General features: G+C 43.7%; 2 protein-coding genes across 4 annotated transcripts in view; both read left to right on the top strand.

Moving 5' to 3' along the window:
- SUCO (SUN domain containing ossification factor) overlaps positions 1 to 11,444 on the top strand; it is a 41,662-nt gene extending 30,218 nt beyond the window's left edge. For 2 of the 3 annotated variants that reach the window (XM_074906843.1, XM_074906845.1), the window contains 9 exons: positions 453 to 527; positions 1,000 to 1,096; positions 2,110 to 3,276; positions 4,175 to 4,262; positions 5,581 to 5,685; positions 7,460 to 7,614; positions 7,971 to 8,062; positions 9,296 to 9,351; positions 9,500 to 11,444. In XM_074906843.1, coding sequence (XP_074762944.1) covers positions 453 to 527; positions 1,000 to 1,096; positions 2,110 to 3,276; positions 4,175 to 4,262; positions 5,581 to 5,685; positions 7,460 to 7,614; positions 7,971 to 8,062; positions 9,296 to 9,351; positions 9,500 to 9,946 — 2,282 coding nt within the window. In that variant the 3' untranslated portion in view covers positions 9,947 to 11,444. The remainder of the gene's footprint in view (positions 1 to 452; positions 528 to 999; positions 1,097 to 2,109; positions 3,277 to 4,174; positions 4,263 to 5,580; positions 5,686 to 7,459; positions 7,615 to 7,970; positions 8,063 to 9,295; positions 9,352 to 9,499) is intronic. The other variant, XM_074906844.1, reaches the window with a different exon arrangement.
- An 8,753-nt stretch (positions 11,445 to 20,197) lies between these two features.
- On the top strand, positions 20,198 to 23,841 carry FASLG (Fas ligand). Its single transcript, XM_074908249.1, has 4 exons — positions 20,198 to 20,587; positions 20,959 to 21,004; positions 22,841 to 22,894; positions 23,327 to 23,841. The coding sequence occupies exons 1-4, from the start codon at positions 20,198 to 20,200 to the stop codon at positions 23,719 to 23,721; spliced, it is 885 nt and encodes a 294-aa protein (XP_074764350.1). The 3' UTR covers positions 23,722 to 23,841.
- The last annotated feature ends 3,984 nt before the right edge of the window (positions 23,842 to 27,825 follow it).

The raw sequence follows: 27,825 nt of genomic DNA, 5'->3' as shown, positions 1-27,825 counted from the left end.
CAAATGACATTTGTTGACTCACTACTTCAGTGCCCTTATGACAGACGATCCAACCTGTCTTTATCAGAACTCCTTTTAAGCTCTAAATTTCTGGCTTGGGACCTCCCTGAGTGTTCACACGCTCAGATTGTCAGTAAATTCCATGCCTAAATACTTTCTGTCTGTCTTACTGTTCCTTTGTTTCAGTGGACTAATGATCAGTGAGTACTTCTGGTGTTAGAAGGTCTAGCTGGTAAGGGTTAAATACAGGTTTTCAAATATAGGTTTCTAGCTTATAAACTTATCCTTTAAAAGCAACAGATGCATTCAGTGTAATAGAATGAATGGATTTTTTAATGTCCTTATGCTGTGTTTTATTTCAAACAAGTGTTACAAAACAACAGATTGCTCAGTAGTGCTAATCTCTGGGCTCTCTGAATAAGTCCTCTCTGAGTAGTTGTTTTGTCTTCTAGATGCTATCCTAAGTATGGTGAATATTGCTGCTAACATGCTTAGAGCCAAAACTGAAGAGTCGTCTGAAGCTGAAGGTAATTTTTAAAATGAAAACCATTCTGGGAAGTTTTAACTTCTCTTTGTTATTTTGTTTAATTCTTTGAGGGGTTGGTTGATCTGTGTTTAAATTATTTTTTTCACCTTTTATGGCATATCTCATTAGTACCATAAAATTCTTATCCTACTGACTGAAAAGTATAACAAAGATGCTTAATTTGCTGAGAAGGGATACAAGGATAACACAGGTGTTCACCTGCATTTGGAGATCTTTATGCTCTGTATTGCCCAGCTTCAGTTGTAAAGTCTAACTTCCTGCTTCTTTCTGGAAATATTTTGAGACTGTCCATAACAATGTGTGCATAAACTGTCAGTAGCACTTAATTCAAATAATTCTGACATCTGCAGTTAATAATTAAAAAAACCCAAACCACCTCCAAGACACAAAAATTCATTGAAAACAAACATGGTTCTTGGATTTTTATGTTCACATTTTCCTCTTTCCTGCAGCAGGGAACAAAAGTGTGTCTGAAAATGCCACTGCCACCCCTGCAATTTCAACAGCTGCACCAAGACTGCCTGAACCAACTCCTGTTCCTTCACCAGAGTAAGTGATTGGTGGTGGTTTTTTTCAGTGTGTTCCTAGCAGAGACTAACATGCACCAGTCTGGAATCTTTAATAGCAGAATGCTTAGATACAGCATGCTGCCTTAAAGTAAAAAGCAAGTATTTGGTGAAATCTGTACCATGGTAATGTACTACTCAGGGGAATTTATTGCTTTAGTTACTGTTTATAGATATTTCCATTACGATATGTTTTGTTTTGACACTTGACTAAATGTCAAAATGTATCACTTTCTCAACTGTTTATATTAGTTTGTTTAGAAGTAGGAGGAGTGTTATTCTTGGCTATTGTTCCAGGTTTTGCAGGTTGTCTCCTGCAAGGGAGACAAAATAGGAATGTAAGTTGTACTGCTGAAACTTCAGCTAAATTGTAATGACAAAAGTTCTGCTTTAGAAGCTTTTTTTTTTTTTTTGCTAAGCTTTCCTTGATGAAAATACATATGCAGAGATACGGAATTAGGTTGGGAGGAGTTGTACATCGATACTCTAAGGGGGTTTTTTAGTTGACTAAAATTGTTTAGAATTGATTTGGCGCCTTAAAGCTGAGACTCTAGCTCTTCAATGTTAAGACCTGACTTGTGCTGTATTTAGTGGTTTTAAGATTTCTTAGTGCTCTGATTGTTGAGAGTGAGGAAGGTCAGTGGGAAGGTTGTGATTCTTGCATTTGAAGATCGCAGCAGAAGAGTAAGATGCCTGCTATATAAGAATTTGGTGATATTTGAACTAGTGACCTTTTTTTTCTGAGGTGAGGAAAGGGGCGATATCTGATTGAGAAGGTTTGCTGTTTCAGAAGCAAGGGCTGAAATAATTTGCTTGCAAATCATGATAGAAGACACCAGAGGAAATACTAACAGAATTTCTGACTGTATCCAAATTGGCCTTTGGTTACTGGCATAAGCTTCGCTAATTTTCTAAAAGATTCTACTTTTGCAGTCTTCCAGATCAGGCATGTAAAACTGTTGAAGTAACATCCTATCTTTAACTCTTTCATTGTAGACTTGTTACTACAGATATGCCACAGATAGATAAAGAGCAAGTAATTATGGATTTGACAAAAGAAAGTCCCATTGTTCAGCTAGTACAAGAGTATGAAGAAGATACAAGCCAGTCAACAGTAACCTTGCTGCCCAGTGATGATCAGGAAGAAGAAACATCAGCATGGTTTGAACTTGAGACAGAAAAGTACTGCTGTGACATGGCAACAGTATGTTGTATTTCCACCTTTTCCGAACACCTGTTTAAATGGTGTTCAGTTGCGGTAGCTATGCGTCGGCAGCATAGTAAAACAGAAAGTGAACAAGGGCAAGATTACTCTGCTGATGTTCAGCAGCCACAGGCGGTTCTGACTGAATCTATACATACGTCAATAGATGAGCCTCTGCCTGAGCAATTAGACAGCAAAGTTGAGAGACCATCTGGATCTGCTGTTGCGGTTGACTTCAGCAGTGTGGTCCATGAGGAGATCAGTAATGAGACCACAGATTCGATTGAACTGGAACCAAGCCATCCTCAAACTGTGTCTCAATCCCTCCTCTTAGAAGTTACTTCTGAAATTAAGCAATTGCCAACAACAGACATGGCAATGGAGCCTGCAAAAGAAGATGCAGGCCAGGTAGCATCAAGGGTGACTCCCCAGATAGGTATAGCTGAGATCAGTGCAGAAACAGAAAAGGTTGAGAGCTCTATTGTAGAAGAAAACCCTGTAGCTTCTGAGACCAGTGTGGCTGCTGAGATAAAGGAGATCAGCACAAGAGAGATTACTGCTACTCCAGTGACTTCAAAGCCTACAGAGACTGTTCTGCAGCCTGAATATACAGTGAGCATGTTAGGTAGTGACTCTGGGGAAGGAAAGGAAAGCACTCCAGAAGTGCAGAAACCTGTTTTGCCTCCTGTTGAGTCTTCTGTACCTGCCGAAACAAAAGAGGAGGATCAGACAAGTGAAGAAGCTTTAATGGCGATTCCAGTCTCTGGGGGACTGCAGAGAACAGCTACAGACTTTTATGCTGAATTGCAGAATTCAACAGATCTAGGCTACGCTAATGGAAATCTTGTTCATGGATCTAATCAAAAGGAGTCCGTCTTCATGCGTCTTAATAATCGTATAAAAGCCCTAGAAGTAAACATGTCTCTCAGCAGCCGTTATTTAGAAGAACTTAGTCAGAGGTAAGTCTGAGGAAGACCGATAAGAGTCTGCCATATGTAAACATGATTTTAGCTAACTATACAAAGGAGCATACACATATGGAAAGCAGTACAGTGGAAATGGAGTATAATGTAAATCACAGCATAAAGCTTTATGGGAAGTTGAGAAAAGTACCTCATCTGAGGTAGCAACCAGAGACCTAAATGTCTGTGTGTGGCAGGGGTTCCCTTTCTGTATTTTGGATACTATCACATTTATTTACTTTTGAGGAGTATTGCTGTGGGTCTTCTAAAAGGATAAAGCATTGCCAGGATGTAAGCACTAATCCTGTCCATAATCCTTTCAACAAAAGGGAATGTCCTCCTGTTGCTATTAAACTGACACGGACCTGCAGTGCTGCCTTTACAGAATTAATTGTTTCCACTTAAACTACCATGTTACCTGTAATAGCTCTTGTTGAAGAAGGGAGCATGGAGAGTCAACCAAGAACTTTGTGAGGGATGTATATATATTAGTGTTTATCTGTGGTGCTCCTTAGCCTCAGGAGAATCAGGAAATGTTCCATTTCAGAACTGGTACCAAGGAAGGGGCTCTTCATTATATATAGTTGTGTTGTCTGGCTTGGCAGTCAGTGTTTGCAGAGAATTCTCCATAGTGAATTCCAGTAAATTGGTGATAAGCTAAGCTCTAAGGTGTTGAAATAGATTTATTTGACTTTAACCTTTGAAAAAAAACCACAAAAAAACCTAGGAAGAGTTTTGCTTTGTGTGAAATTAAAAGGGACTACCACTTGATGTTTAAATAAAACTTTGAGCAAGGAGAAGTTTTGGGCTGGCATAGTTGTATTTTCTGAAGATGACTCTAGTGCTGAGGAGTTTTATGAACTAGCATTTCAGACTTATATGCTCTTTGTTTTAGGTACCGAAAGCAAATGGAAGAAATGCAGAAGGCTTTCAATAAAACAATAATAAAGCTTCAGAACACCTCAAGAATAGCAGAAGAACAGGTACAGTTTGGAGTACTTAACTCTCCTAATTAGAAAAACACTTTTAAGAAAGTTGCAAGGTGCAAAAATTTTCAGTTGAAGATTTTTATTAGCTGGTCATCTGCCTTTTAAAAGCATCTGTTTCGTGCTTCCCAATTTTTATTGTGTAATAAAATTTTTAGTTAAGTTCCCAGTCATTTTAGAATAAAGCCATTACCAGTTCTGTTTCCTGATTTTGTATTTGAAGAAAAAAATCTGTTGTCAGCTGGTAATGATTAAAACTCTTAAATGTCTTTGTCAACGAAAAAGTTAACCAGGTTATTTCCAACCCTTGTTTCTTGGTTGTAGTTGCCCTCAAAACCATTTTTTTAAACTTGGTTAGTCTTTCATCTCCAATTTATAGATAGACAATTGCTCTGCTGCTGAAGAGACCTAGCCTTTAGGAAGGGAGAGGGATACAGTAACGGCTTATGCCAAGCTTGCATTTGAAAGTGTAGTGCATGAAACAAAAGTTTTAGTTCATTCTTTAAAATGGGATATAAGGAAGTGGGAGCTGAAGGAGGTTTTCCGTGCTCTGCCATTCTAGCTTTCCTGAGCAGCTGTGAAATACAGTGCTGCCTGCAGTGCCAAATAATCACTGAAGCAACTGTGCATATGGGCTAGCAGACTTTAAAAATTTCTGACAGATTGGGATTATTTCTGAAGTGCAGTCCAGGCCTGTAGTTTGCTCATCCATCAACAGTGAAGAAAATCACAACTTCCGTGAGATCATATGCGTGCTCTTTTCTGCTTTTTTTGAACAGTATCAAATGTTGGTCACTCTGAGCTGCTCCTCTTGGTTCACCTCCCTGATATTCTGCTCACCTTTTCTTAAATTTGCATAGGATTAAGAATCCTGTTAGAACCCTTCTGGGAAGGAGATAATACCTGTAAAGGACTTGTTCTGGCTGACCTGAGCTCCTGTCATATAGTGGCTGGCTCCCTGATCCCAGAACAAAATCCATGTGTCAGCCCTTAGACTTTGGCTTTGCCTGGTCACCCGCGTGTGTATTTTGTAACATGACAGTATTCAGTTTCCAGACAGTCATTGCATGGAGCTGGCTATTTAATCTGCCTACTGTAATGAAATGCACTTGGCATAATGTTACAAACTATTATTTGATAAGTAAAAATGTTGATGTGTCTGTTACGAAAGTTGTGTTGAAAACAATGCTGAATAGATCATGTGGCTATAAATGCCTGACTGTGTCAGATAGAACATGAACTTTGTATGTGTGAGGGTGGGAAATAGTGGGAACCTGACAACTAAATAGCGTGGCTGTGGTTCTCTTTAATACAGGATCAGCGGCAAACAGAAGCAATCCAGCAGTTACAAGCACAGCTCACCAACATGACGCAGCTAGTCTCTAATCTGTCAACAACTGTGGCGGAATTAAAACGTGAGGTAATTATAATTCAGCAATACGGCATGAGAACTCAAAGCAGATGCATAAACATATCTCAATGTGAAGAGGTCTAGAGTCTTTAAATGGAGCTTTTAATTTAAGAAGTTGTCTGTAGTGTTGCTTTCAGCCTACTTTAGCAGTTGGGTAAGATACGGGAGGAAAGTTTAAGTAGCTTGAGGTGTTTTGTGCACAGCAAGATTGGTAATAATTTCCACTACAACCCTACTAGCCCCATGATTGTAGTCTGAGCTAATAATAAAGATAAAACTTAGTTAGAATAACTTAATACCTCAGCCTTCCTGTAGTGCATTGTAATTGATACTGTTCTGTGAAATGATTCTTAATGAAATTAGAAGACTAACCACTGACTTTGAAATGTCAATAATAGGATTTGTTGCATGTATAGAATGTTTGATGTGTGTCAGAGGGAATGGTAAAGTTCATGCTTCAGGAACTTTTCTGGCACTTGCTGTGTTGTATAACCAGTTGTATTGCATGGCTTTGTTACACAGCTTCAGTAAAATGGGATGGTTTGCAGTGACCAGCACTTACATTGTCCACTTAAATATTAACAGACTTTTGCCATAGTAGGTTTAGTGTGCAAGAGTGTACTGGCCACTACTAGAACTGAGCTGTAATAACAGATGAGTATGTGGAGGGTTACACTTCTAGCTACTGAACGGGAGGCTCACATGGATAAGACACCCTTCTCCTTTCCCCTCTGGCTGTTGTGATCTCTTAAGATTAGGGGAGTCTTGGCAATAATGTTAGGAACATAGTCTCTCAAATATTTGTTCTCCAGCCTGGAATTTTAAGCAGTACCATAAACATGACCTTTTTTGTGTGTGCCTGTTGCCAAAGACATCTCTTGAGCTGTTTTCTAACAGTTAATGAGACTCCTTTGATGCCTGGCTGGCTAGGTTCCTGTTCACGAGTGCTGAGCTTTTAACCTGATTTTAACAGCAGTGATCATAAGGTGATCATTAGATGAGTATCCTGGAATTTGAACACATGGCTTTCCCTGAACTCAGCTCTGGTTGCCTGAGTCTATTAGTCTGAGACATTTGCTTGTTACAAAATGGGAAGTGATGTTCCTTGTCTTCCTAAAGTCTTTATATGACTTCTAAGATCTCTTAGTGTCTTTAAGATATTTTTTTAATAGGAAAATGGTGCAATTCATTTTTTAAAACATTATCTGCAAAATACCCTTGTACTTCAACTTCCATATAGTTCTGGTAAGCTTCATCTGTCAGTCTTAAACGAACACACTCCAAAAATTCCTTCTGCTAGGCTGTGAAATGCAAGGGTATTCGGAAAGCTGAAACCCACTGAATCAGGTGAATATAATGGTATTTATTATGTGAAGTACTGCGACATCAGCTGATGAAAAGCATCCTATAAAACTGAGATAATATTACATCCATATCAACTGTAAAACAGAAGTTACTTTCTTAGTACACTTTCTTACAGAAAGTATATTACTTTCAGATAGGTTTAAATACTCTTTGCAAGGGGCAGCTACTTCTTTAAGTTATGGTAGTACCATAGTGGTGACATCATGTGCTGTGTTACCAGCTAGTGGTTTTCAGCCTTCAGTCCTTGAAGGCTGCATCAAACCTCTGAAAAAAATCTTCAAATTTGAACAAGTGTTTAGCGAAATTGAAGTTACTTGAGAGCATGTCAATTGTGTTCTTTTAAAGATTTTAATGTTTAAAACACAATAGTATAATTAAATTATTCTTTGTCTTTAACTACTGTATCAAATCCTTCCAGGTTTCTGATCGGCAGACCTACCTTGTGATTTCTCTCCTTCTCTGTGTCATTCTGGGCTTGGTGCTTTGTGTGCAGCGGTGCAGAAACACTTCTGAGTTCTGTGAAGATTACCTCTCAAAAATTCCAAAAAGTAATCACTACCCTAGCCCCAAAAGGTAGTGTATGTGTATTTGTAACTTAATTGTTCTTGCAGCTTTTATTGATGCTTTCTTAAATCTGCTGGGACTGACACATGCTTTAATTCTGAGTCTTATTTCTGCAAACTCAAAATTGATAGCAAAGAGCCCTTACTGCTCTTAAGTAACTCTCTCCTAGGAGCATTTTGGGGCTGCTACATTTAACATTCTTGATAGCTTGTTGCAAATATAGTCCTGTATCTGTTTGCCTGACTTTCTTGGGCACCTCAGCGAATAATTTTGTCCTTCTGTCAAAGATGTTTCTTAATGAAAAATGTGTATGACAGTCCTGAGAAAAATGTGCATAAAAAAGATTTGTGGATTTTGTTTCCTAGGTGTTTTTCCTCCTATGATGATATGAATTTGAAAAGAAGAACTTCTCTTCCACTAGTCAGATCACAGTCTTTTCAGCTAGCTGGTAAAGAAGGTATCCATATGTTGTACATGTAGTCTCTAGTGTTTACTCAGTGCTATACAATGTGTCTGTTACTACATGTGTATGAAAACAGAATTGCAGGTTAATGTCAAAGTACACTGGATTGTAGTAGTTCACCTATATGTTCTGGAGGACAAGGTGGTTCATGACAGGTTACCAGACACTCACAGAACTGTGCTAAATTATGCTAAACATTAAATGTAGTCTTTGCTATCATTTATACTCTACAGATGTCATCTTGAGGTTAGTAGCTATCCAGGCAGGTATTCAGGTCTACAAAGCTATGAAGCTTGCCAACAGTGGCTGCTTAATTTTTTTAATGCTGGATGTGGGAAGTCTGAATGCCCTACTTCTGAGAAGTCCTGGTAGCCTGTCTGAAATTTGGCAGATATTGTAGGATCCAAATTTATCAACTGTAGTAAGAAAATGTAGACTATTTCTCTTGGCTTGGGTAAGAGGAATGATCTCGTTGTTTCAATATTCATGTTACACTAGGGACAACTGAATTTTGATTTCTTAGGCCATCATCATCATGCAAAATCAAACGTGTTGCAGATTATACTAAATACCAAGTATATAGCTGACACTGCTTTTCTGGGTCCAGCAAACTCGCTTCATGAGTTTCTGTACTGTGAATAAAACAGCATGAAAACTTGAGTTGAATTGGGAACATGTTGCAATAGACACTAGCTAGGGCATAGACTATTTTTTTTGCAAAACCATGCTTTTTCTGATTTCTTCCCTCCTTTGGCTTGGAAGAATGATCCACAAAGCCCTGATGGAGGAATGCCAGACTGGTTTCATGTCAGTCTGAACAGCTGTGTCCTTGATAGGTGCACACATTTCTAGTATCCTGTCATGGGCAGGCTGCACACCAAACACTATTAGGTTAGTAACTGTTTGCATAGAAGTTCACTTTTGCTGGCTATTGTTCCTTTTCCCCAAAGGGTGTTCTCTGCACCTGTCCTATGGCCTAAGCTACCAGGAGGTGAAATGTTGTCAGGTATATATCACTGACAGCTGCCATGGCAGTGTAGGGGAATTCCTCTGTGCGTTGACTTTACTTCCAGCATTCATGTTTTGTGCCTCCATTAACTTACGATGGGAGCAAAAATGTTTGTGTGATAAGTGGAATATTTTTGTCATGCTGTTATTTCTTTAGAATTGCGTTGCTCTAGAGCTGGCAGCGTCAGGACTGCTAAATTTACATTCCCTTTCTTACAGTGGATCCAGAGGACCTGTACATTGTAGAACCCCTGAAGTTTTCCCCAGAGAAGAAGGTACAGTGCTGTGGGGAGGGGAGGATGGGCTGGGCTGAGGAGTTTCTGCCAGCAGGTGGTGCAAGTCTCAGCTGGCTCTTAGGCTTGGTTTTTACACTCTGCTTGCCTTCCAGAACCTAACTGTTTCTCTTTTCACTTGTGGTTTCAGAAAAAGCGTTGTAAATACAAAAGTGAAAAAATAGAGACTACTAAGCCAACAACAGAGCTTCTTCATCCAATAGCCAATGGGGAAATTAAAGGAAGGAAGCCGTTTACGAACCAGAGGGACTTCTCTAACATTGGGGAAGTTTATCACTCTTCGTACAAGGGTCCTCCATCTGAAGGAAGCTCCGAAACATCATCACAGTCTGAGGAGTCCTATTTTTGTGGCATTTCAGCGTGTACGAGTCTGTGCAATGGACAGACCCAAAAGACAAAAACTGAGAAGAGGGCTATAAAACGAAGACGATCTAAAGCTTCAGACCAAGGGAAGCTCATAAAAACTCTAATACAGACTAAGTCAGGGTCAATGCCAAGCCTGCATGACATAATCAAAGGAAACAAAGATATAACAGTGGGAACACTTGGTGTCACGGCAGTTTCTGGACACATCTAAAACTAGCTGAACTTCTCAAACAGGAGAGTGTTTGTTCGTTTGAGAACAGTCTGTGGTATTCTGTGGGAGGATAGTGGGAGACGAAGAGCTCAACTAATTGGAAAATATTCAGAAATTTGGTTTCTGCCTTTTTAAATAGATGGGATTGTGTCAATCTTGGCTATAAGCTGCAGCTTTACAAGGCTGATAATTTCCTATGAGAACAGCTTGGGGGGAGGGAGGGCTGGGTTCATTTTATAAAGGTTTTTTTTCACAGTTCCTGGGGCAGAGATTTTTTGAAACCCAGTTTGTTGGGTGAAATAGGGATAAAAGCCTATTCCTCTTCCTTTAACTTTGTTCCTATTTCTTGCACCTTCCCATATTTATGTGCCTTTTGTCTATTTATAATGCCACTGGAAGAGGGGAGATACAATTGTTTGTCATTTGATTTATTTTGTAATTTCTCTAGCTTTTTTTGAAGATGCAACACTACAGTGCTGTAAAGGGACATGAGTTGGCCTTCAGCTGGACTCAGAAATGTGGACTGGATACTGTAAAAATACTAACAGATGGACTTGCCTGACTAGATTCGGGTTTTGCAAACTCATTTGAGGAAAATATCTCAGTAGGGATGGCAATCCTGTTTATTTCCACCTTCAGTTGCAAATTAGAATGGTAGTCTGATGTACTAAAGAAATGACAGTGGCTCTTTAGGATTTCCTCTGTACAATGGGATCTTAGGCTGATGAATGCATTTGTTACCTCAATTGCCTGCTGTAGTTCTCTGATGGAAGTGAATGGGCAGCACTTGCTGTTTCTGTGCTGAGAGGTCAGGAAAGCTCAGCTGAAGAACGAGGGTGGACCTGCTGCAGCCGGGCTCTTCTCCCAGCCAGTTCTGGATTCACTGAGTTTGCAAAGCCTTGAAGTCTGACCAGTCAGGCTGGTTCAAAGTGGGTATTTCCATAACGTTTGCTTTTGTATTGGCTAACAAATGTGCAGTGTTTGTATGGTTGGTATTTTCATATCCAAGTGTTTTTTATTTTGACTGTGATTGTATATTTGGATACTATAGGATGTGTGATTGCTAAATTGTTGAGTGTGTTTCTGAGTGAGTGGAACAAAAGGTTATTCCTTTTGATAGGTGTTACAGGTTCACGTTGTAAAAAATAAGTTAACTTATTGAGCACTTTTAGTGGTACCCTTTTTAACAGATCTAATGCCTTTCCTGGGTATTGTATGTAATGTGACTTATTTAAAGCCTTTGGTTTTTTTGCTGCTTTCTTGTTAGTTTATGAATACTTTATGGTGTTGTACTTTTGGAGTTGATCTGCACAATTAGCCAGTCAGAGCACATGAACCAGACATGTTGAGTGTGAATTCAGAAGGGTTTCAAACCTAGATCAGGAAAATACATACCACCTGAGTGCAGCATACAATGTTGTGGAGCAAGAGTATGTAACTACAGAGCTGTAGTGCCATTAGAAACTGTGAATTTCCAAATAAATCTGAACACTTTGTCTTTAAATTAGTGGAATTTTCCTTTGAAAACGAAACTTGTGGCTTAAATTCCCTGAGCAGGATTAGTCTTTACATTTCAGTCCAGGACTAGGGTTCTTTGGGCCATAATAAGGAGTTCATAAACTTACTTGTCAGCCTAGATGTTTGTCTATTTAAAAAAAAAAGTGGGGGTTAGGGAAGGGAAGCTGAAGGGTGTGAGTGCTGCTTTGCCCGAAAGTTCAGGAATGGTGGCCATGTAAAACTGCTAGAAGTTTCTAGTGGGTGTCAGTTCACATCTTGACCTGAGGGGATCCTTAGAGGCTGTAGCTTTTTGTCAGAGTGACTGCATGAAATTACCTCTTGGTACTCAGAGCTAAGGTTTGTGAAGGATGTAAAAGGCCATTAAAATAAAATGGTAGTTATTTATCACTTCAAACCAGACTTTTCAGCTTGAAGTTTGCCCCTTAGTAAATTATTTCTAGCAAGCATAGCAGCACTTCATGCAGCCAAATGCCAAATTCACCAGCCATCCAGCATGTGCTTTTCTTGTCAAATCAGACCTCCCCAGCACTAATTTCTTGCTTGAGTGTCTCAAGACTCCATCATAGCACTGTGATTTAAAAAGCAATTGAATGTGGGGTTTGCTGGGCATGTGGGGTTTTGTGGTGTGGGTGGGGTCTTTTATTTACTGGCCTTCCTCTGGATACATCACTTGTAGGAAGCATGCTTTCCTTTACTGCCCTGGCACTCACCGAGCTGTTCTTCTCATCAGTAAGAATCAGCTGAAGCTGCATGTGACTGAATTCTTGAAAGAGCTAATCTTCACTATCTGGCTAAAAACCAAAGCCTAACACACCTAGAATATGCTGATAGGTGTAGAATGAGACCAAAGGAGGTGTGATGCAGTGTGCAGGCAACAAATGTGTCTCTAAGAGGGGGGGTTTGTTTTTCCTTTGTTCTAGCTGGCCTGTAAGCATTGGATGAAAGCAAATTTGGGAATAACACATATCCTAAGGGGACAGAGCAGAGCTCTGCGGTGAGAATATGGCTTGAGGCCTCATGGCTTCCAGCTTACACCGGAGACGTGGCAGATGCCCAGAGCAGTAGATTACACGGGGCCAGAAACTCTTCTCACTTAGGCTCCCATGTTTCAGGACTGTTTTGAGAATGCTTCACAGCATTTCCCCTTCTAAAAGTGTACCCCCGAATAAATGATGTCATGGGCTGTGTGGGTTCACTTTCCTGAAAGCCACTTAGTGTTCCTAAGAAATGCTGCCTCTGGGCTCCGAGTCAACCAGAGCTTGTGTGAATTCAGCTGGTGTGATGGGGAGCAAAGGCATTGCACCTGATGTGGACTCCTCTAGTATTCTAAATATCTGGTGAACAGAAACTTGGGTCATATAGTGAAAAATATCAGACTAGATGTTCTTTTGTGCTGGGTCAGCAGGGATGGCTGCTGGCAGTAGTGACTCCTGTGAAAAAAGCTCATCTACTGTAGGGTCACTGCTGAAGCAGGTCAGCCAGTCAAGGAGTGGCTTTCATATTCTCCTGAGTTTGTTGCTAACCATTTCAGCCATGTCTCAGCCTGAACTTTCTGATCAAAGCACAGGTTATGCTTCAGCCGTGGAGAAAGCTGGCATCTGTAGGAACCTATGGAGCCGATTGTGCTACTGCAGACTTGAGGGTGTTTATTCTGGCAGTAGACTGGAGTTTGAACCACAGCTTCCTCCTGCTGTTGCCTTGCTGCTTTTGATTATTTGTAACTACTTTTTCTTTTTGTTTTTTAAAGAAAGACTTAATGTCAAGTTCTTATTGCTTAATGTTTTCCTTTCATGTGGGCACCTGAGTCATTTTTTACTTCCAGTTTTATTAATGTCACACTGACTCTAGCTTTCAGAACTTGATTCTTTGGTGAAATCAAGTCCCTCTTAAATTGGTCATAAACTTTACATAGAGATAATAGTTTCTAAAGAAGACAGCTTATAAATCTTGGCAAATTCCTTTGGTGATGTGGATACTTAAAGGGAGGGCCTAGTCCCTCTTGTGATATTGTATGATAAGGTAGGACAGTTGTTGGTGTGAAATACCAAGTCAGTATGTGTATGCAGGCTGCACATTTGAGGTCCTTGGACAGGTCTTGAGCCGAAGGTCAAAAAATATGCAAGCAACATGAAGGTTTCCCTGGGAGGATGGATAGTCACAAACAGGTGCTTTGTAGAATTGCTGCATTCTATTTTTTGCTGCCCATGTTTGTGAAAATAAGGTATTTAGGTTACATATGTTAAGCATCAGAGTGGAAATCCAGTATTTTTAAAATATGCAAACTCAGCTGTGTGGTATTGGTAATAGAGAACTCGAGTGTTAAGGTGTCTTTGTGTGGCTTCTGCCTTTCCCAAGTGAGATTAAACAAGATGGAACAGCTTAGCATGTTTCGCTTAGGTACAAACATGTTCCGCTTCATTTGGAACAATTAAAGTGTAGAGCCCTGACCACAAAGTGCTGTGGGTAGGCCATCGAGCAGTGTGTGTCTCATCTCCTGGAAACGCTGAGTGTCACACAGCATCAGGTGCTGGTGAAGGCATCACAGGGGTTTGTAACAGCTCAAGAAGAATTAGTGTTCCCAGAACTTGCTCAGATAAAATGCGTTAGCTTTGGAAAAGATAGTGAAACTCATGAATCTTAGGTATCCCTTCCCTAATTTAAGAGTAGTAATCTTAAAAGAAGCTTTGCTGTTGTCTTGTATTGGACACATGATCTGGGAGCTGCAGCTTGTCTCGCCTGTGCTGCTTTTCACTGGAGTCACTAATTAAGTCACAGATTAGAGGTATGGCTTTTGGTAGAGAATAGAGATAGTTAACTCCACACTTTGTGGACCTAGAAACGGAAAAGAAATATTTGCCATCTTGAGGCTTGTTTCTTCCTTTTAGATGTGGTAGCTAGAGCCTACATCCAGCTGCTGGGTCCTCTCTGAACTCACAGCAAACAAGAATCCTTGATTCCCCCCCCCCCCCCCCCCCCCCCCGAAAAATTTCTTGAAGCAGATAATTAAGTATCTTCTATTAGTCATAATTTGACACAGTTACTGCTGAAATGTTAAGCTCGTGTACATGACCTTTAAGCTACCTGTAGCTCAAAGTTAAATCCCAGGAAAGTCAGCTGAAGGTGCCTTGGGGGTTTGGGAAGTCAGCTGAGGTGGGTCACTGGTGTCAGAGTGCCTGTGTAGTAAGATGGGCACATCTGCTGTTGGGCTCTCTGTATGCTGAACTGCTGCTGGAGGGCCTAAATTTGCTCAGTGACACAGATTGGAGGGGTAATCCTGGTGGAACTCAGTAAGGATCTCAGGGGAAGGTGGTGGTGGTGGTGGGTTTTTGTTTGGTTTTGGTTTGTTGGGGGTTTTTTATGGGCTGAGAACGGTGGCTCCCAAGAGGGAATAAAATTGTCAAATATGGACGAGGCCACACTGGCCAGCAGAGCTAGCTGGCATTTTCCAGGGGCAAGGCTGGCTTTGTGCTGGCAGCCTGGGGTAAGGCACAGATCCTGCTGAGGGGCTGTAAATGCAGTTTTCAACTGTCCCTGGGGAGGATGGGAAATCAACATCTGCATGTTCACTGTGGTCTTCCTCACAACCTCTGAGTGGCCACAACAGCTTGTTCCATTTTCTCCTATGAGTGAGCTATTGTATGTTATGAAATGACCTGCTTCTCTCTTTCTTGGGTGTTTGAGCAATAGATCCCACTACCTCATAACCACTATACCTCATTTCCTTGCTCTTATTACAGACACAAAAGAAATAAAATCTCACTCTGCTGCTTTCAATTCTTTGGCTTTTTCTCAGCTGCTTTGGCTCCTTCCTTGCTTGGATTCTCTTCTGCCCTCGGGTCAGAGCCCTGCACCAATTCTGCTGAACCCAGGGCTGCTGTCTGCTTGTTGGGATCATGGTGAAGGAGAGAACAGCACCATGCTCACTGGAAGAGGACCATATTAAGCACTGCAATACCAGGCCCGAGCTGTGAGCTGTTAGAAATAGATTTTGAAACCTGCTCTTTGAATGTGAATATGTGAATGTCTCCCTTGTGAGCTGTTGACAGAAAGGCATGGCTTTGTATGTGCCACAAATGCACAGAGAGCAGTTGTTGAGGAAATGGAAAGCATCACCCCTGTCTGGGAAACCAAACTGTTAAAAAAGATGTAGTAGAGAAATGATACTAAGATGTCAGTGCTAACTGTAAAGGCTGACTGAGTTTTGGTATCTTACACGCCCCTCAAAGGCTTCAGAGGATGGAGATACTGTTGTCTTTGGAGGCAGTTCCACTCCAATGTTCAATCAAAAATTCATGTCTCTTTTTTGCACAAACTCTTTCAGTTTTGGCTCCAGGTTAGTGCCTTCCTGGGAAGGTTTTTGTCTGTGAGATTCAAGAGCTCTCTGCTTCTGTAAATAAATTGTCCTTCATACAAGGTTTTTACATGCTCTGTCCCTCCCTGCCAATTTGCTCTTAAATGGACCAAGTTCAATGGCTTTAGCAGTTACTGCAGCTTCTTCCTGAGCCCCTCTGAAGTTGAACGTAAACTTGCAATGAGGGCTCTGGTACTGTCTGTAGCTGCCTGGTGCTATATGTGAACTCATACCTATGGGAGCCAATATGTGGACTTTCCCTGCTGGAAGCTTGTGTCCAGCTGGGTAGCTTCTCCCTGTTTCAGACTGTTTTCTTTCTAGGATGTTATTTTCTATCTAAAGAGTTTGATCTGCAGTCTTTGTTTCTAGTCTTGTTTTCTTCTGATTAAATTCTGTCCTTATGGTTACTTAGGATCTCTTAACCAGTTATTTTAGTTTTCACATATTACTGGTGTAATGTTTTGGTTTAGTTTTTCTCCAGATCTGTGGTAAAGGTGTTGGAATAGCACTGTGTTGAGGACAACGCTGCTGGAAAATCAGAAGCCTTGTCCTGGATGGTGCTCTCAGTTACTCTTTCCACTGTACCCATCAGTGAGTGTTAACGGGTACCATCTCTTCTGCCAGCTGTGGCTGATCCTGACTGGGTTTGCAGTAGTTGCCTCTCCTGGCTCTGATGTCATGGTTAAGTCTGGGACCACAAAAGGTTGCCAAGGATGTTAATATCTTGGATTAATGTTTTGAATCCTGGTTTTTGAATGCGAAAGATTCTCAACTTCTTCATTTGTTCTTGGGTGTAATTTGTGCAGCCCTGTGGGCTTTCAATAGTTGCCTTTTAGCATTTCCACTGGTCATTAATGTAATAGGAAATATTTGTTAATCACTTTCAGACAGACATGTATCTGACTCTGTCCAGAGCCTAATGTGAGCCTCTCCTACGCAGTGGTTCGCACTTGTGGGGTTTTTCTTAAACTTTATTTTCTATCAAGTATTGCATATGGATCATTGTTCAAGTTCTGCTTCCTTTGGTATATTTTAAGCAGGTCATCCTTTTGTCCTTAAATCTGCTAATACATACTTTTAGCTACTGGCTGATTCTCTTTGCTGTCAACATAAACTTTAGCATAATATGTACTGGTAATACAGTACACTCCTTTGAGGTGAAGTGGGATTCTGAGCAAATCCTCTTTTTCTAACTGTCTTGTCTTCTGTCAGTTTTGGCAAAGGGGCTGGATTCTCTGCTAAAGGGCATGGAAGGTGTTTTCATTTGAAAATACTCCCTCCTGTTCAGAAATAAAGCTGCTGAAAACAGAGTGTGCATCTTGCAGACTGGGTGAAGAGGGGGATAGGAAGGCAGATAGACACAGCTAGCACCCCTTTTGCCCTTATGTCCACCTTTCCTGCCCAGCTGTCCTTGCCCTATATTTTAGGAGAGCTTAGCCTTGTCTGATTTCTGGCTTTAGGCCTTATAGCAAAATAGATTCATGTGACTTGAGTGTCTACCTACAGCTAATTGTCCTACTATTACTTTAAGCCCTGTTAATATTGGGTGTTGCTTGAGCAATAGGAAGCCACCAGAACACAGAGCCTGCAGGCATCATGATGTGCTACAGATGCAGATGCTTGCCACTGTCTTCCTGCATGTATCTCTGAAGGTGGTGACAGGGGAAACAGCGTGACAGCAGGACCAGCACAGTAGAGTATGCTGGGAAGGGAGAGATCTCAAAGCATGCTGTGCACCAAAGATGATCCTTTGATGGTAAAATAGCCCCATCTTTGGCTTGCCACAACATGTGATATTAACAGGCTCTTGTTCTGAGCATCCAGAAGAGAAGATGCAGCAGATGTGGCTGAAATGGCTTTCATTGATTTCATTGTCTCTGTTCTCACCCACCTATAAAAAAACACATCTTTGAAAATAGGAAGCAGTGGGTGAGAAATAAGTACGCTTCTGACATTTAAGGGAGACTGTTACTGTGCCTGCAATCCCACCAAGATAAGCTGGCTGCATTAAACAGTGTCAGAAAAAACTTTAGAGTGGATCCTCTCCAGGCAAAGCTATGTGTGCGATGACTTTTGACATGCTTGTCAGCAATGCCTCCAACTTTGAGGAAGTCCTGGGCTTGCTTCAGTCCCTGTTCCCTGAGCCGTCACTGGAACTGTCAGTGCTAGGCTGACGGTTGGACTAGATGATCTTCAAGGTCCTTTCCAACCTAGTTGATTCTGTGATTTTTGTGATTCTGTGATTAATGCCCATTCAATCGCTCCAAGAGATGGGTGCTCCCTGTCACCCATATCTGGGTTGCAAAGAGCCATGGGTGTGCTGTGCTTATGGCTCAGAGCAAGGGAGCGCAGGCACTGACTGCTGAGCGAGGGGCCTGGGTGGTGGCAAGTCCCCCCTGACATGGCTCAGGTGCCCGTGGTGGCAGCAGCAGCAGGGCTGGGGTGCTGCACGGGTGGGATGGTGGGGAGTGTGCTGGCAGGAGATGTCCTGCTGCCTCTCTTGGCTCCCTGTGCCTTGGAGGCATCTCTCTCTCCATGCCCAGCGCTGGTTAGCAGGCTGGAGTTCACCACGTGGCACAGGAGGTGCGGAGCTGAGCCCAGCCTGTTGTGCGACCCTCTTCTAGTGTTTGTAGAAGTGGATGAGGACCTGTCATTGGGCTTGCCGGGGAGTGTTTTTCTGGGACGCGGAGAGGAGGATTGAGTGAGGATAGGCGTGACCAGGCTTTGAACTGCTGGAGCTGGATTTATGTTGCTTTTGCATTTTGTATATCAGAAACCTAGAAGTACAAGGAAGAGCCAAATGGGTTGCTGAAACCTCTCATGTTGCAGATCACTGCTGCAGCACACAGCTGTGGTGAACATCTTCAAAAAGCAGTGGGGTGTCTAGCGGTGCAGGCAAGGCTTTGAGGACATGTCTGTCTTACTGGTGTGGTTGGAGGCAAAGCTGAGCCCTTGCTCTGTTCTCAGACCCTAGTTTTGATGTTTGAGATCAAAGCCTGCATGTTGGGATTGCTTCCTTCAGCCACAGAGGAGACAAGTCTCCAGTTCTTGTATTAAACATGTCCTTTTTTAAATACTATCCCATACAAATATATGCTTCAATGTAGGTCTGTAAAATGAAAGAGTAAACTACTGTTTATAACCACTTGTGTGCACCTGTAAATCTGTGGGGAAAATCTCACTGCCACCACTTACAAATCTATGGTCAATGAGGAATGGAAATTGAGAAATTGAAAACAGAGGAATGAAAATGTCCCTGTCTCTCCTCATTATGATTTTGTAATGAGCTCTTATAAGTGCTGGTCTTTGCAGCATGGCTTGAATTCTGGATCCTTTCTTGGAAGGCAAGAGAAATTCTCCCAAGATAAGTAGCACAGTGTCTACCCCAGGCTTTAATTGCAAGTTACTCAGCCATGTTAGGTCCTGCTGCAGTGCTTAGCATTGACCTGAAGAGATAATACAGTAAACCCTTCCCTGTCGAAGGTGGCTTCAGGTTAGAAGAGGACTGTGGGATTGCAGATAGTATTTGCAAGGGTAAGATGAGCAGCAGAAGCTGCCAGAAGAGCCTGCTTGTGCCCCAAGGCACGCTTGTTTCCCACATTAGGGCATGGGGCTGCTTCAGCCTGGCCAGCGCCCCGCAGTGGTTTGGTGGTGTGGATGAAGGCAGCCCACTGAGCTGCCTCTACCTGGGCTGTTAATGCGGGGGTAGCTCCGCTGAGGCTGCAGCACTGGCAATCCTCTCAGTTAAGCTGGTTTTTATCACAGTGGGATGGTGTCAGTGACCAGTGTTCTGTTACGTGGGATCTGTGCCCTGTAAAGCAGCCAAGGAAAAGGTGGGATGCGCCACAGACAGTGGTAAGTGATTTGTCCTGTGTGAAATTAATCAACTCCCCAGCACCTACAGCTGCACTCAGGATCAAGTCTTCATCCTTCTGCTGAGAGGAGTCATCCTCAGCTCTGCCTCTCTCCTCTTCTGCAGGATGCCAGATGTTTTGTCATTCCTTTTGCTCTGCTTGTGGTCAAGGACACCACAGTGGAAAAGCAGCTGCTTCTGCCAGAGTGGGCTGCTGGAAAGGGTGGTTGGCTAGTGGGTGTGCACTGGGCTGATTACTCAGCCCCCACCTGGCAGTGCAGCCCTTGTGTGCACCCCACAAGCACTTTGCTGCTGAGGGCACCTGCTTCCCGACTCTGGCTGCAGAATGTGGTTTTGTGTGAGCAGAGTGTGATTCTGGGCTGGTCCTGCAGCCTCGGTGTGGGAGGAGCAGGCGGCTGCCCTGAACTTGCAGCGGAGGGCGAGGGCGGAAACTCTTTGGGGTTTGCTGTTGATGCTTGAGGCTTTCATAGAGTTACAGCATCTGAGCTGGGTGTTCACTGCTGGAGTTATGCAGGCGTATAAAGGCAGAGCTGGGTCTTCCCCCAGGGCTCAGTCTGGGACAGCCCCAGCAGTTTTTGGCTGCCATATGGAAGATCACGCCAAGCATGTCCAGCCCATCCCACTCCCAGCCATGCAGCAGAACTTAAACTATGTGTACCCCCAGATTTTCTGGGTGGATGGCTGTGCCAATGCAAGTACTTCCTGCCCCCCGGCATCTCCCGTCTCTCCTTTCCCACCACCAGTACCTGACCGGAGGAGAAAGCCAAGGGACAGGAGGGAAAGGAGGAGCGTCGGCTTCATGGTGATCTCCTTGCTGATCCTGCTGGCCCTCACTGGAGTGGGGCTGAGCATGTTTCAGATTTTCCACCTGGAGAAAGAACTGGCTGAACTCAGAGAGGTGAGGTCTGGCTGGCTGGTCACAGAGGCTCTGGGGAAACATGAAAAGAGAAAAACTTAATTTTGTGTTTGAGATGCTCAGGTGGTGCAAAACTCCCAAGGGGCAGGCTGGTGGCATTTAAAAGTCTGCCATGTCAGTGTAAGTAGAGTTCCTTATTACTGTGGGGGATTGCTCTAATTGATTACTGATATACCTTGATGTCTTTGTGTTTGGGTGCTGCATGGTCTCTCCCCCTGTATATTTCTTACCACTTTGCAGCTCCCCATGAGCACCTGGAATTAGCCATTGTCAAAGATAGTCTTTGACTGCTTTAGATGATGCTCTTGTGCTCCACTCTGCTAAGACAGCTTGTCACTCTTCTCTTTTGACAGTCTGCCAGCACTGAACACATCCCTCCAGCTCTGGAGAAACTCATAGGTGAGTTGATGTACATAGAGGAGGAACCCCTCTGTGTTAGCATGTGTGAATGCTCCTGTTGAACTCTTCCCTCTTCTCACTGGGGGCAAAGGCAGGGTCACAGCTCAATCTCTGGAAGGGCTGACTTCATTTTCTTGGTTGGAAAAAGAACTTTATCTCTGGGATAGAGTCCTGCACCCTGCCTGCTGGAGTGCTTAAAGGTGTCAGCCACAGGTTCCTGGGGCAGTGTGTCTCTACCTTAGGGCTTCCTAGGCCTGCTGGGGCAACAGTATCAGGGGTACTCTGCCGTAAAAGTGAGTTTCTGGCTGTCCTAACATGTAGCAACAGCACAAATGGAAGGGGCAGAATGGAGAAGGGAACTGCACATGTTACTCCTTTTTCTGCTTTTTTAAGATTTTGAGAGGATGCAGGAGGTTTCATTTTCTTTGGGGGTGGGGGATTCACACCTACCCTTGAGAGTGTGACTTTTTTTTTCCCTAAATTCTTTTGGTACAAAGTCTCACTGCAGCCAAAGATAGTTGAGAAGACCCTGATTATGTGTCATTGGGTTTTTTTTCTTTTAGAAATGTAATTTCAATGGAACTAAAACTTTCAACAAGGATCTACCAATTTTCCTAAATTTCATTAGGAAAATACCAAAGAACTTAAATCTGAATGGAACAAATTAAAAATCATGTTTTGAACTTCCAAACTATTATTTTACTTTTACATTCCATGTTCATATTATCAGCGAGGATATACCTTTTAAAGATTGCCAAGTCAGAAAGAAATTTTCAGCTGTCTTGACAATCCTTGCTATATCTGGAAAGATTGTTTTGCCCCGAGGATTTTGGTTAGTAGGAAAGCTAATGTGTTTTCAAGTTTGTTCTGATCCTAAATGAAAGCAAACTTGAAAATAACAAAACTCTCTAGAAAGGGCAGTCCTGGTTTCCATCAAGTCCCATATCAATAAATTCTATTGCTTAGGGGAAGGAGGGGCTCTCATTTTAACTGGATGCTCAGTGCTCTGATCACAGGCTATTTTAGTGATAGCTGAACATAAGTCATAAATAGTAACCCTGAATTTCTTGAGGGGCATGGATAAATAAATAAAGCCAGGGAAAATAATGTAAAGGAGAAGGGGGAGAGGAGAGGAAAATTTAACTGGCTTAAGAAAAGGCTACTTCTAAAATATGAGAACATGATGCTTGAAAGTAGATGCTGAGAAGGGAAGGATGGAGTGGGATGGGTTCCAAATACTGAGTCACTGAAACTGGCCCATCTCTCCAAGGGGAATCGAGCCCTCTGGGGAAGGCAGAATTTCCTAGCTGTGCTCTGCTTCTCTGATGACAAGGTCTGTCTGATGGTTTGCAGGATGTCTCAAGTGTCTTCTCTGATCTAGTTGTGAGGAGGGTGGGTATGCAACACAGAAATGCAGTGCCATGGGTGCATCTGTCCTTGGCAGTGCTGTGCTGAAGGGTGGCAATAGAGCAGGCTTATCTATGACAGGACATGCTGTGCAAAGGGGCAGTATTGTCCCTCTCCTATGCCAGGAGTGAGAGGCCTCTGCTTGAGCTCACCAGCTGAGCCATTTTAAGATGAAGGCTCTCCTTGCTCTTTCCCCCTGCTTTTGATCACATCTAGATCCTTTGCTGTGACTCATCCTTTTTAACTCCTTCTCTTGCTCTGCAGTGTTTGCCCAGCACTGCTCTGCCTTGCTGTGACAAGCTGTGGTGCTTATGTGCCCTCTGCTGCTTTAATTCTGCCCTGTTTCAGCTTTGTGGTTGGCTCCCTTCTGCTCTCTGGGTTGGCTTCTTCGTGGAGCATGTGGCTAATGTCTTCCCTATTTTTGTGCAGGGCAGAAGGAGCAGTCAATGAAAAAGGAAGTGACGAAGGCAGCACACTTAACAGGTATGTGCTGAGGGGCCAGCAAGATGTGGGAGCAGGGGCTAGGGTGAGGGTGGGTGGCATGGCTGTAGCTGTGAGGACCCCACCTCACACAGGCTTTCCTATTTTTCCCTTGGTAATACATGTGCTCTGACAGTGGAAAGTTACTCCACACCTAAAATCTCTTTCCCTCGTTTAGGCTTTAAAGTGAGGGCTCTCTTTTGGTTTGGTTTTTGGTTTTCATCTGGGGTGTGCAGAGAAAAGTCAGTCACAAGTGACTGGCATTGATTGAGGTGAAGGTGAGAGCTCCCACCAGCACGAGGTGGGGGCAGACTTCCCATGCTGCAGACAAGGGCTTGGAGAACATTTGACTTGTTGTGACATGGGGTATGACTTGAGGAAAAAAACACACAACTGCTTGTACTTAACAAAATTTTCTCTTGCTTTGGACTCCAGGGAACCCAGCCCAGCGGGACCTCCCTCTGGATTGGGAACCCATCTCTGGTCACGCCTTCACCGATGGCATTCAGTACCGTGATCAGGGCCTCATCATCAATGAAACTGGCCTGTACTTTGTGTACTCCAACGTGCTCTTTCGGGGCAGCATCTGCAGCAGCCAGGTATTGACTCATGTTGTCTACAAGAAAAACCCAGCTTCACCAGGCAGCCACATCCTGATGGAGGATAAAGGCATCAACTACTGTACAAGTCAGAAAACATGGGCCCGGAAAAGCTACCTGGGGGCTTTGTTCAAGCTCAGGGAGATGGACAGTTTGCATGTTAACGTCTCCAAAATTTCTCTGGTTAATTTTGAGGAATCCAAGACATTCTTTGGCTTATTTAAGCTTTGAATGGGGCTGTTGGAGCATGGCTGGTAGCCCCCACTGCCACACTAGGACATGTGAGGGGTGAGTGCTGCCTGAGTGGTAGTGGCCAAGCCAGGGTCTCACACATCTAAGCTCACCAGGAAACCATATTTTGGTCTTCTGCATGATGCCTTCAGCATCTTTTTGCTCAAGAAACTGGTAAAGGCTTGAAAGTTGACCTCTGGGAAACACCGGGGCTCTATGGCATCAGCCTGAAGAGACTTTCACATTTTTCCCCTCTGAAACAAAACCAACAAACGCAAAATGTGCTGAAGACCTTGTTGAAACTCACTACTTGCTACCTGAGAAGATGCTGGTGCCAGGAGCCCTGCATGGTGTCATGGCCCTAGTGAGCTCTGGCCAGCAGGCATGTGGGGATAGCTGGCGAGTGTCAAGGAGGCCACTGGAGCCAGGGCTGCGGGTGCCTGTGCCATGCCATGCCACACTGCAGGCAGTGGTGTGGGAATGAGTAGTATGGAGGCCTCAGCTGTCTCCCCCGAGCCATGGCTGGCCGCCCTGCCCAGGCATTTGGCACTGACTGCTGTACAACAGGCACCTGCCTGTTAGCTGGCTCATTATGTGTGATATGTTCATTTTACGTTAAGTTATCGACTGTTCCTGTCCCAGAAAATGTCCCCCCACCCATTTATTTAACTCACTCTGACTGCCCTGCAAGGAATGTGCCAGAAGCAGCCCTGCCATGAGGAGGGTGGGTGCCAACCCTGGAGATAAACCATGACTGCACTGTGGTGGTGGGGCTGGTGGGGAGGCCATATGCTCTGCTGACAGGACCTAAACAACACAGCAGTGCCTGAGATGAAATCAGCATCTCCAACCTCCTTCCTGCCCTTTTGACACATTAGGGTCCCCTACGGAGACCTGATTCTGCAACCCCCTGCACAGTGCTGGCCACCATCAGTGGCATGGCTTTGGCTGGCCCCCTTGTCACAGGTTGTTTTCTCCTGAGCAAAACACAGATGGTAAATAAAGGTATATTTTTCTAGTAAGTGGCACTGTCCTCTCTTCATTTGGGACAGCAGGCTGTGTGATCAGGGGCCAGCACCCTACTTCTTCTCCAGCAGCATGGCAGAAAACTGGGAGCCTGACTTCACTTCCCTGCCATGGAGGTTTGGTTCTCCAGCATCAAAACATCAGGATCTGGGGACCAGGGAGTGGGCAGCACAGAGCAGGCAGCCCAAGCCCAGTTTGGCCATCAGAAAGGGGAATGATCTTAAAACACAGACTTGAGCTCTAGTGGAGCCAGATGCTTGTTGCTGAGCAGAAGTGCTGCCATCCCCAAAGGCACCATGTTCCTCTGTGTGCTCTCTGTCTCCAGCAGCACTTCCCCTGTGGCTGTCTGAAGGGCAAGGAAAGGAAGTGGTGCTTTGTTAAAAAAGCCCTTATTTGCTCACTCTGGTGTCCTGGTCCATGGAGCTCTTCCCTTGCATGGGTTAATCCTGGGGCTGTCTGCCACGTTGTCACCCCACAGTACATGAAAGCTGTAGTTCACTATCTTTGTATGTGGTCCCATCTTCTTACAGCTCTGATGCTGGTCACAGTGAACAGTGGCTCTTCGGCCTGCAGCGTTTATTTCCTTTTCCACACTGCTGCTCTCGGTTTGGTGGTGGTGCTGTGGCTTGATTCAGGGAAATCTATTTCTTTAAAACTTAGAAGTAGACTGGTTACTGGTGTGGCCAGTATGAAGTGAACACTGCATCTTTCTGGACATACAGCTGTTGCTGCACTCAGATATTTCCACTGCATTTCTCAGGATGGAAAATGCCTTGAAAAGTCAAAGTTTAGGGATCTTTCTGCTTGCTTGATGCTTTCTCTCACTGTCCTCACCCCTTTCTAGTACCAGATGGGCAAACCACATCTTGCAGAGATGGTGGTGAGGGATCCAGACCCGGCTGGGAAAGGCTGGAAGTTACTGTCCTCTTCTGATTGTTGTTTGTGCTGTGTTGCTTTTCTAGTGACCGAACATCCAAGTGGAGATTGTGCATCTGTGTGTACACATGCCTGCAAGCTCGCAGCTATTTCTGTAGCAAAAGTAGCTGAGCACATTGCATATTTCCTTTCTTTAGTGGTGAGCAGCTTGGAGAGAGACAGGGCATTCAGTGCCCGAAGGAAACTTTACTGAGATTACACTCTCTGCTACTATTGTATTGGTGAAGGTCTGGAAAGCTCCCAAAGGTTTCAATAACTCAGCACACAGTTCTAGATTCTCATCTAGAATGTGAATGTAGTCAGCTCTGGGGGAGGGTGCAGCAGTTGCTATTGCTGCACATCAGGAGGGGGCAAGGATCTTCTTATCTGAAGTGCTAAAGGCAATACAAGCCTGCATGTTTCGGAGACAGTGGCACAGTGGAGTGGACAGTCATGTTATAAATAGTACTAAGTTCTCCAGAGGTGGATAGAGTTAGCTCATCTGTGCAGAATAAAGCTAGGCGCTGCTAGGGTTGCTCCTGAGTCAGAGTGGCTGTGATTGTGTTGAGTCAGTGGCATGGCTGCCAGTAAAACACGTGTTTCTGCATTGTGATCCCTTCCTCAAATATTGCTCTAAACTGCCCAGAGCAAATCCGCTACTTAGCTTGTGGACTCTGACTAAAGATTCAAAGTAAGGTCATGACAGACTTATATGTTTTCAAACCACGTAGAGTCAATTAATAAACTGCTTGTGCCACAGTGGCTTTAATAGTCATCTGTTTAGCTAATGAACTGTTCTTTTAGTGAAATACTTGCTTATTGTTATCACTAAATACTTCATGAATATTTAATGCTGACATTATTAATAGGTCTTGCACTATATTTAAAATTGTTTAATAAAAATATTCAAATTATTGAAATTTATTTTGAAATTATTAAATATTTTGTTTCCTCTTCAGCAAGGGAAGGGTGTCTGTATGAGAAAGGATATCCTAGGTCCTTCAGCAGTGCTGGCCATTGTGATGTTCGGGTTTTTTCTGTCTTGAAGAAAATAACTCTTCTCTGCAGGTCATCTTTCTGGATTGCAGTGGTCTGAGCTGACCTCTCCTGATGGAGCAGTCTGGGCCATGTGTGGAGGTACCACAGAGTTTGGACACCATTTAACAGGGCTCCAGAGAGACTTCCCTCTGCAGAGAAAATGACTGACAAGAAGTGACAAGCCCAGATAATCCCCTGACAAGAGGTTTCTGGTCTGCTCCCAGGCACTGGGAGCATCCTGGCATTCACATCCTTTCTTTCTAGGCACAGGTGTGCTTTCCTATGTGATCCAGCCTGAGGCACCTGGCCAGTGCTGAGCCAAGAGGCACGTTGCAGGCATGCAGACAGCTCCTGGGGTCAGCTGAACCCTTTCCAGGAAATGTCTGTGCGTCTGGGTGTGCAGCTGGCCAAATCAGGGCTGTGCATGACATAGAAACATTTGTGTTGCTATGTGGCCAAGCACAGCGAGCTGCTTGATAGAGATATGGCCCCTTCTGTGGTTGATGTGTATCAGATGCTGCATCCTATTTACCTGCCCCGGTGGAGGAAAGGGGGGGGAGCATGCTAGTGTCTTAAAAACCTTGGGTAGGCCCCATATGTACAGTAACCAAGGTGGCAGAAAGGACTGTGTTATAGAAAGGATTGTATGGATAGGGTCATTGCTGCTTCCACGGCAAAAGCACAGTGGAAACCAGGGGATGCCCAGTGAGCTATGAGAGAGAGTATAAGCAGAGTGTGAGGCAGGATAAGCAATGAGGAGGGCTGGTGTGTGATGGGTGCTGCTGCACAGTGGGTGCTGTTTCTCACAGATCAGTGGAGATGGGCAGTGGTGTGCTGGACAAACAGCCCTGCAGAGACACCCTGGTCAGAGAGGGAGGAATATCCCCTGGATAGCTTTGGCTAGCATCCCTCTACTGCATGCTGTGTCTGTGTGTCCTGACTCTTTAACAGTCTGTGATCACTTGTGACAGGGAGGAAGGTGACTGATGCACAGCAAAAGCCTGAAGGGTACCAGTAATGCAAAAGCAGAAGGAGCGGTTGCTGATCTCCAGCTGATCCCCAGCACGTGCTGAGGCATCAGGGTGTCAGAGACAAGAAATGGAGGCACAGCATAGACCGGCTCTC

This window comes from Athene noctua, chromosome 5 (genome assembly GCF_965140245.1).
Source record: "Athene noctua chromosome 5, bAthNoc1.hap1.1, whole genome shotgun sequence".
Taxonomy (NCBI): domain Eukaryota; kingdom Metazoa; phylum Chordata; class Aves; order Strigiformes; family Strigidae; genus Athene; species Athene noctua.
The sequence above is the reverse complement of the archived record's forward strand: the minus strand, read 5'-3'. Positions and strand labels throughout refer to the sequence as shown.